The sequence below is a fragment of the Setaria viridis genome, chromosome 9, assembly GCF_005286985.2.
Source record: "Setaria viridis chromosome 9, Setaria_viridis_v4.0, whole genome shotgun sequence".
Taxonomy (NCBI): Eukaryota; Viridiplantae; Streptophyta; class Magnoliopsida; order Poales; family Poaceae; genus Setaria; species Setaria viridis.
In genome coordinates, this window is record NC_048271.2 from 56,131,510 (window position 1) to 56,140,881 (window position 9,372).

The 9,372-nt window shown below is 44.6% G+C and overlaps 3 protein-coding genes across 6 annotated transcripts; 1 reads left to right on the forward strand and 2 right to left on the reverse strand.

Annotated features, from left to right (window-relative positions):
• Positions 1–70: 70 nt before the first annotated feature.
• LOC140221366 (expansin-B11-like) lies at positions 71–1,100 on the reverse strand. The gene has a single exon (XM_072290903.1). It carries the CDS (start codon positions 1,079–1,081, stop codon positions 275–277), a length of 807 nt encoding a protein of 268 aa, XP_072147004.1. The 5' UTR covers positions 1,082–1,100; the 3' UTR covers positions 71–274.
• Positions 1,101–1,962: 862 nt separating this feature from the next.
• On the forward strand, positions 1,963–6,687 carry LOC140221365 (branched-chain-amino-acid aminotransferase 5, chloroplastic-like). Of its 4 annotated transcripts, none has more exons than XM_072290901.1 (10): positions 1,963–2,028; positions 3,468–3,556; positions 3,691–3,868; positions 4,006–4,182; positions 4,289–4,420; positions 4,690–4,788; positions 4,880–4,996; positions 5,222–5,317; positions 5,545–5,657; positions 6,276–6,687. In XM_072290901.1, the coding sequence occupies exons 1-10, from the start codon at positions 1,987–1,989 to the stop codon at positions 6,391–6,393; spliced, it is 1,161 nt and encodes a 386-aa protein (XP_072147002.1). In that variant the 5' UTR covers positions 1,963–1,986; the 3' UTR covers positions 6,394–6,687. The 4 variants fall into 4 exon arrangements, with proteins under 4 accessions (XP_072147002.1, XP_072147003.1, XP_072147000.1 ...); XM_072290902.1 differs by having other exon boundaries at positions 3,694–3,868; XM_072290899.1 differs by lacking the exon at positions 1,963–2,028 and adding an exon at positions 2,476–2,791.
• Positions 6,688–7,216: 529 nt separating this feature from the next.
• On the reverse strand, positions 7,217–9,264 carry LOC140221367 (small ribosomal subunit protein eS19-like). Its single transcript, XM_072290904.1, has 4 exons — positions 9,089–9,264; positions 7,863–7,953; positions 7,587–7,770; positions 7,217–7,493 (listed from the first exon to the last, which is right to left on the reverse strand). Exons 1-4 carry the CDS (start codon positions 9,176–9,178, stop codon positions 7,421–7,423), a joined length of 438 nt encoding a protein of 145 aa, XP_072147005.1. The 5' UTR covers positions 9,179–9,264; the 3' UTR covers positions 7,217–7,420.
• Positions 9,265–9,372: the final 108 nt, after the last annotated feature.

The window sequence follows — 9,372 nt, forward strand, 5'->3', positions numbered from 1 at the left end:
AAGATCCATTCAAACTGATCATTAACCATACATGATAAGTTGATTGTTATTACATGGTGAAGACGCAACGGGCTGAGAAATATTGTAAAATGTGATAAATGAGGGTGTGTTTTGCTGCTGCGCGCCTCCTTTATTTATGAATTATATATTAAGGGAGGGAAAGATAGGATGGAGGGATGGATGATCATCCGATCCTCCTGACTGATAGAAAGAAAGAAAGAAAAAAGGAAGGAAGGAAATATACTGGTGGAGGTGGATTAAATAATTAAAGGAATTAGAACTGGAGCTTGGAGGTGTAGACGGTGTCGGGCTTCCATCCTTCTGGGATGACGTCGTCCTGTTCGAGCTTGGTTCCTCCCTCGCTGGTGAGACGGACGGCGATGGGGCCCTTGATGGGCTTGGGGCTGTCGATCCTCCAGATGGCGCCCCAGGAGTGCTTGAGGGGCACGAACTCGTCGGAGCCCTTCTCCTTGATGTCGACGGCGACGATGTCGCCGTCGCCGGCGGCGTACTTGACGAGGAGGGCGAAGTAGTTGGGGTTGCAGCCCTTCTCGATGTGGAAGGCGATCTTGGTGTCGGCGGGGTACTTGCACTTGACGCGGCGGAACTGCATGTCGATGATGCCGGCCTTGCGCAGCTTCTCCTCCTCGCCCTTCTTGGCCATGGCGCCGAAGGCGGTGCCGGCGAGGTCGAAGTGGTAGGCGGCGATGGGCTCGTCGTTCATGTCCGTGATGTGGACGATGACGGGCTCGCCGGAGCACTCGGCGGGCTTGTCGCACTTGATCTCGTAGCAGGAGCCGCAGCCGAGGCCGTCCTTGAAGATGGGGGAGTTGCCGCACGCGTTCATGCTGTTGAAGGGGGCCTTGTTCACGTCCTTGTACCCGCACGCGCCGCCATTGTCGTCGGGGCCGGCGCCCGTCGCCTTGCCGTACCACGTCGCCTTGGCGTCCAGCCACTTGCCGTCGCACGTCGCAGAGATGTTCTTGCCGGGGGGGACCTTGGGAGGGCCGCACACCGCGCCGCCAACCAGCGACGCCACAACCACCGCCACCATCACCGTCGTCGACATCGTCGAGGCCATCTCCGATGATCCTTGTTGGATAAATGTCGTTGCTTGTGATGAGTGGGGAGCCAAGGCCGCTGCTGCTGGGTATTATATGCTCACCGCCCGGCCACCAACGCGCGGCGCTCCGGCCATGTCGGTCGGTGCTCTTCGTGCGTGCGTATGCATGGTCGAAGGCCTTGGTGTTCTTCTTGACGCATGCATGCAACCGCTGGGCTTGTGTTGCCAAAGTTAGACGTAGCACCGACGAGAGATGGTGGTGACGAGGTGTTGGCTTGACCGGCTTCAGTGCTGGGCCTATATGGATTTTGGATCGACCGGGCCGGCCTGTGAGTAATTAATTCACAGGTATATGGGCCGGGCTTTAATATGGGCTGCAATTTCGTATCAATGAATGATATTTGATTCACATTTGATTCAAAAGCAACAGAAATAGGGCATGCCTTCCTCTCAAATTAAGGGCATGCATATACTATTAATGTTTAACTTTCAGAGGTTTGTTTAACTTTCAAAAGACCAGCACTCCACCACCAGCGTATTGTTTAACTTTCAGAGGTTTGTTTAGTTAGGTTATCTTCCCACGAGATAATTATTAATGTCATATGATATCTGAAATCAACTTTATTTATTTTCCGGGTCAAAGTTTAGTTTAGACTGATTTACATTACATTATCTGTCGCGTGCAAATTATTATTATTATTATTTTAGTGGTGGCCATTACTATAATTATTATTAGCTGAAAGATCGATCACTGACAACATCAACAAAACGTGGGTGATCTGATGGCACATGCTATAATTATTATTATTTTAGTTGTTAAAAAAAAGGCCAGAGTATGTATGCTCTCTCTGCTATATAAGGAGAGCCGAGCAACATCAGATTGCATTGGTAGCTACATTAGCTTGCAGGTTAACGGAGTATATATGGCGCAGAATGGCTCCTGCTATGCTGCCACCACCAATCAGGTATTTTATTTTACTTGAAGAATTTCATTTCCGCCACATGTATATGCATTATTTTACTAAAGGAAATTAAAATATATATAGTTGTATATATATTTTAGAAAAACATTAAAATAAAAAGAATTAGCTAATTGGACTAGAAAGGTGCAATCAACTATTGAAACATCCAAAATATTTTTTTTGCAACATTCCAAAATAGTTGTTGAAAACATCACCTTTCATGTCTAATATACCAAAATACATGCAACAAATTTCCACCGCAACATCCGTTTTAGGGTCGGAGGATCTCACCTGCTGCAAAATCATCACGTGTCTACCGCAACGACATTACGCGTCAAAAATTCCTACTGTAACATTGACTGCTGGCTTGGGGCGTTTGATTTTTGTTTACCAAAAGGTTGAGGAGCCGGTAGAAGCCATGCCAGAGGGTCCATGGCAGAAACCGGCATGCTCGCTTGCTGTCGCTGAGCTTGCAGCAAAGCGACTGAGGTGTGGGGTCCAAATCGGAGTGGGACCAGGCATACACCTCACGCGCCAGGCTATTGTATTGAGTTTCAGACGGCGACTCAACCGCCCTCTGGCATTGACTGCCGCCGCCGCCGCATTCGCTCCTCCGCCTCCGGCCTCCCCGCACGCTTGGTTTCGCTTGCGTGAGCTTGCGCTACAAGAGGACATGGAGCCCGGCCTCGCCTCCCGCGGCGCCCTCCCGGCCGCCCCGCCGCTCCCAAGATGGCTGACGCGCCACTCGCTCTCGCCGTGCCTTAAGGTCCCCCCGCTCCCAAACTTGGCTTAACATTACGATCTGCTACAGTAGTGTATGTGTGTGTGTGTGTGTTCACATCTTTAGATGATTGGAGAGGTAGGGAGCTTCTAGCTTGCGTAAAACGGTTTCAGACATGGTTAGGTGCGGGCCTTCAAAAGAGCAATTGCTTTTGGACCTTTGGTCTTCTCTCTTCCGTGGGTTGTTGTTTACCAATTGCTACTAGTGCAGTGTGCGTCAAAACTTATTGCCTACCTAAATGAACATGGTCCATGGCATTATAGTGCTCTGATTCCCTTACTAATAGTTTGTTTCACCTATTTTTACCACTTTTTTACATGGATGGCGCTATGGCCACCCCTCCTTTTTTTTAATCCTAAGAAAAGAGGATAACCTATCAAAAAGGAAAGAAAAGTGGATAAAATATTGCTCTGAATTTGCATAGACTCCCTAGCGTGTGGTCCTCCAGATAAACCCCCATCTTGCTTTACCTCCCTGGCCCGAGAATCGGAATCGATCCCCATTTGATTGCTTCAGATGGATATATTTACCATACTTTTGTAGTTCCTTGTAAAGATGCCAAGCAAAGAATCGAGACAACTTCAATCACTTCCACTGTGATTACTTTCACCGGCCTTCTGATTCTAATAGATGATTCTTTCATGTTTTTCTTGATCTGCAGATCCAGAACCACATTTATTCAATGCCAAGTCCCGCTTACAAGGTTCCTAGCGTGACAAAATGCCAGGCTTCTTCAGCAACTAACTACATGTATGTAACTCTGAGCTACAAACTATATCGCTTACTAACATGCACTTCATCATTGGCATGGTTGTGGTTCGGCTAAATTCGTACCGGTCATGCGCTCGTCACTTTTAGCTCTGCACTGATGCTTTAACTCTTAGCAGGGAAACATCTGAGGTGGTTGATTTCGACTGGGAAAACCTTGGCTTTGGCCTTGTCGAGACTGATTTTATGTATGTTGCAAAATGTGGGCCTGATGGAAACTTTTCCAAAGGTGAAGTCCTACCATTTGGACCTATAGCAGTGAGCCCATCTGCTGGAGTCTTAAATTATGGACAGGTTAGTAAGGAGTCATCCCACCTTGTTTCTTAGTCCAGTGGGTTGGGAATCTGGAACAATGATAACCTGGCAATTAGATATCTTTGAAGACCTGCCAGTACTGAGTGTGCTTAAGCAATGATATTTCTGGTATGCAGGGATTGTTTGAAGGCCTAAAAGCATATAGGAAAACCGATGGGTCCATCCTGTTGTTTCGTCCGGAAGAGAACGCTGCAAGGATGATAACTGGTGCAGAGAGGATGTGCATGCCTGCTCCAACTGTTGAGCAATTCGTTGATGCTGTAAAGCAAACTGTTTTGGCAAATAAAAGATGGGTTAGTACTTTTCTTTATGTTTTTATGCCTATTCAAACACATGTTATTTTAACGAGTCATTATCCCCTCCGCTAACATATGGTGTTTATTTCCCCCCTTGAACTAGGTGCCTCCTACTGGTAAAGGTTCCTTGTATATTAGGCCACTACTAATGGGAAGCGGGGCTGTTCTTGGTCTTGCGCCTGCTCCTGAGTACACCTTTATAATTTTTGTGTCCCCTGTTGGGAATTACTTCAAGGTTCGTGATGAGTTCTCCACCATTAAATTATGTGGCACTTATCCAAAATGTAAAAACTCATGGACCTAGAGTAAATCATGATAACCAGTGTTCTTTCCTGCTCAGTGAATCATGTTAAGGATACCTTAAATTGTAATTTTGTCATGAGATTTCCTTGTCACGGCACCACCTAGAATATGAACTCATCCTCTGTGATGCATCAAAAACAGTTTCTTTCAACATAATGCCAGTCTATTTGTTAATTAACTTTGTTTAACTTTATTGTGCAGGAAGGTCTGTCTCCTATTAATTTGATTGTTGAAGACAAATTTCACCGTGCCAGCCCTGGTGGAACTGGAGGCGTGAAAACCATCGGAAACTATGCCTCGGTAACTTTATGAATCAGCACTTATTGAAATTATATATATAGAGTAGTTTCAGTTTGGTAAATTAATTGCACATTTTGTCATCACTATGTAGGTATTGAAAGCTCAAAAGATTGCAAAGAGCAAAGGATATTCTGATGTCCTTTATTTGGATGCTGTTCATGACAAATATCTTGAAGAAGTCTCTTCCTGCAATATTTTTGTTGTGAAAGTATGATCCTTCACTCCTGCCCTTGTTACTTTGGCAGTATATCTCCTCAAGCTGCTGTTAAGAGTAGGTTTTAGTGCTCAAAGCATACGATAGTGATAAAACCATATTCTTTTATCACCATTCTAGTTATCCACAACTTTTTCCTTAACCTATCAAACATCCTTTGGTTGATAAAACATACTATTCTATGGAATGATGGACCTATTTTCTTGTCTTTTTCACCAGGACAATGTTATTTCTACTCCTGCAATTAAAGGAACAATACTGCCTGGAATAACCAGGAAAAGTATAATTGAAGTTGCTCAGAGCAAAGGCTTCAAGGTAAATTGCTCATTAGTCTCATGGATTCACAGGAACTTTGAAATGAAGGACTGCCTTACCAGTGCGTTGCGTTGTAGCTGAAAGTTTAATTGTTCAGATGTATAGTTTTCACACGTACACTTCATGCCTGTAACTCATTAGCATAGGGAGAAGGATATGTGAAGTAGGCATCATATGCTGCCTGTAATATTATGTATTCTTAACTAATGCAATTTGCTTCTTGTAAGGTTGAGGAGCGCCTAGTCTCAGTAGATGAATTGCTTAACGCTGATGAAGTTTTCTGCACGGGAACTGCTGTTGTGATGTCACCTGTGGGGAGCATTACATATCTGGGGAAAAGGTGACAATTCTACTATGCCTTGCAGGTTTATTTGGTATTTAATATGCATGTGCGATGAACAAGCCGTTTGTCCTTTTTGTGAAAACACTGTTAAACATATTTTCTTGAGTAAGGCATTTCCCCATTCTTGCAATAGCACCAAGATGTTACTGCTGAAACACATGATGAGCAAAACCACCTTTCCCCATCCACTAGTAAATACTTCTTGTACTAGTTTTTCTGATCATTTAAGTATTGATGTGATTGATTTATATAATTTTTTTGTTTTCCGCTCGTACCTTGATTTTACCTGACATAGTTTCTTCATTGTGTGGGTGTTAGTTTCTTTCGTGGGTTCCTTCAATGTAGCACCGCATGCCATTTGGACTGGGGTTCTTTTCCCTGTTTTTATTTAAAGCAAAATACATGGAATTCAGTTTTAAGTGCGAGGGGCAGTGATGTGTCTTCTGAGATGGATGACTGAAGCCGTATGTACAGCAATTTCAACACTGCTCGCATACTTACAGAACATATGACATGATTGTTGTGTTGTTGATTTGTAGAAAATGGAAGATCCATTTTTGAGAGAGTAATGTGTAGCAATGCTGGACTCTGAAATCCCATGGTCTTCACTTGCAGGGTAGAATATGGCAACCAAGGAGTCGGTGTCGTATCTCAGCAGCTATACAAGTCTCTTACAAGCCTCCAGATGGGTCTTGTGGAGGACTTCATGGATTGGACCGTGCAACTGAATTAGTAGCGGGTCATAGATATTGCCTGCAGGGATCTCCAGATCATTACAGCTAGATGTTGTGATAATTTACTTGTTAGTTTTTGCAGAGCGCTCCTGAATTGGGTTCCTGTTGTAGATTACAGACACAGTGCGTATGTATTGTATTTGTTTTCCTTGCTTTCCTCGTGGTATGAGCACAGAGCAGTAAGATCATGTACTGCTTACTAGCCCTGAGCTCCTGACCACAAGAACACTGATCACTCGTGTTGCCTTCTTATCTTTTGCTTCAAAGTAATAAAATAAAATCGTTGCCTTGCATCTTGTAACGTAAGAATAGATCCAGATTCGTTGATGCTGTGGCTTGACATGTTGTGGTATCTGAAGGGAAAGCTAAAAATGTCTTGGACATCGCCATCATACTGTTGTCTGCTGGAGCAATCAGATCTGTTTGCTTTGCACAGAGCACTGGTAGAATCAAACTGTTGCCTGCTGCAGCAATCAGATATGTTTGCTCCGTGCAGGGCACTGGTAGAAATGTTGGTACTGAGTTAAGTATGTTGGCATCGTCTCAGTTTTCAGAGTAATCAAGCGGTTTGATTGTGTTTCCATTTTCTTTTGCATCTACAGGTTCAGGAAACAAATTCAGATTACCACGCAAGCTAAATACTTTATTTGTTCCTTTTTCAAAAATATACTTTGGATCACAGTAGAATTTTGAAGTTGATAGGAAACCGTAAACACCGACCGGACTCAAAACCTGAAACCCAGCAAACGAAATTGGGAGAGGAGTAATCCACGCCGCTATTAGTGAACTAGATCTGTACGAAAAGAAGACGCACCATGGATCTCAGCTCAACCATTTCACAAACAAATTTCTTTGGTTCCGGGAGTTCTGATATTGCATTAGATATTCAGCGAAGATATAGTGCTGCTCCATAGCTATGCATTAAACTTTAAATTCTCTGAACAAAAATAGGCAGCACAAGACCTAATTCAAAGCGGCCATCTCAACCATCAAACAAGACATAACTCAAACAGAAGATGAGACTGCTCAAGCTTCAACAGCAACCCTTCCAGCCACTTGGTCCAGATCACGCCTTCCCTGGGAAGTAATCAGCCGTCCACTGCAAGGCAACAACAAAACAACAATAAGCACATTTCCATGACTATGGAAAAACAATCAAGCAAGAATATAAGGCACAGAGCATTTCAGTTACCCCTTGGGATCAACATCAATGATGCCCATCTTCTGCAATTGCTGCAGGATGTTGCGTGAAATGGCACCACTGCTCTTGCAGAAGTGTGGTGGACGGGAGCCATTCCTCTGGCGGCCACCGTAGATCTTCTGGAAGCCACCCACACCAATGCCTTGCCTCAGGTAGATCTTCCTTGCAATGGAGGCTGCAGGGGAAGAAAATTGGAAATCTGATTGAGGTGCAACATTCTGGATATTAAAGTCCATAAATGATATAGGGGAGAACAGGATTCCTCACCAGCCCTGGTGTAGTACCAGTCAGGGTCATAAGGAGGGAGCTCCTTGAACCTCGCAGTCTTCACAATGTCAACCCACTCAGGAAGCTCCATCTAACAGAAGACAAAGCATCATAATTCTAAGAAATTCCACATAGCAACACAGGAATATTGTCATTATCCATAGCAGATAACTAATGCAAAAGAGAAGAAACACATTCTCCCAACCTCACATCTATAATCTAATTGGTTGCTAATATAACACATAAGCTTTGTTTCTTGAAGCAACAAAAACTGTAACTACGATTTTGAATTAAAAGCCAACTAAACAAAAAGAAAGCTTGGTAGTAGCAACACTTGAGCGTAATGAGCAGAATAGTGTTATGTTAAAACAATAAATGTTTTATATAATTCCAACAAAAAAGCCATATCGTAGCCATTTCCAGCCTGTTTGGAAGGGAAATGCTTGTTGAATTATAAGCACCCAATTGTCTAAACCCCAAGGGTTTAAATCCTGAAACACCCCTTTCGAACAGAACAGACCATCTTTGATGGATATCAATAGAAACAAAATAAATCACCTCATAGGGGTCCTGTTGTGCTCAGGGAATTTTAAGCATTCACAAAACATGCGTTCATCTCAAGTATATGGATAATAGGACCCCCTTTACAAACAGGCAGATACAATCAATGGTTCCCTCCAACAGAACATCTAGAATTGAACAGAATAAACTACACCTACAACAGAAAAAGTTGACCCTCCGCATTGGCCCAAAAGACCCAGCAGAGCAGCATCTCTGGCACCCCAATAAATCTGAGCAAGATAAAAAAAAAAGGGGGGGGGGGTACATCTAGTGCTTCAACAAATCATGCTCCAATCTACTGATCAAATGCCCACAAGTCACACAGCATATTGTCTAAGGTAAGTACCTTTCCCTGATCGATGGGCCCTATAACTCGAGTCTTATGTATATTTAGAATCATCCTACAACAAAAATCATAGCTCGCAATACCACCCAGATGGTTAATGGCTGATAAGCCCAACAAGAGTAAGCCAAACGCGAAATCCCTCTACTGGCTACTGGTATAACCAAAAGACCAACCCACGCGATGAAGCCAGCATATCAGAGGGTTGCTCCTAAAACTGCACGGGCAACGGCAATCCGATGCACTCACACAAGATCAGCACTGGTGACTGTCGTTGGGCGCGACCATTCTACGAAGTGAAAGGCGAGTCAGGTAGCGTTACCTTGCCCGAGCGCTTGAGGTGGGCGGAGTAGGCCATGACGAACTCGTGCGGGTTGACATCCTTCACCGTCCTCGCCGTCGAAGCCGCCATCCTGCCGCCGCCGCCGCAGCAGAGGGACGTAGAGAGAGAGAGAGACAGGGGGGTGATGGGGTGGGCGGCTGCTGGCGGCTGCTCGGGGCTAGGGTTTTGTGGAACCCTGGAAGGGGGATGGTATGGGCCGGCCGAGTTGGGCCGAGAAGAGTCAGTCCAATAGGGTCCAGTCCAGCATGCGTTTGCCGCCGGTC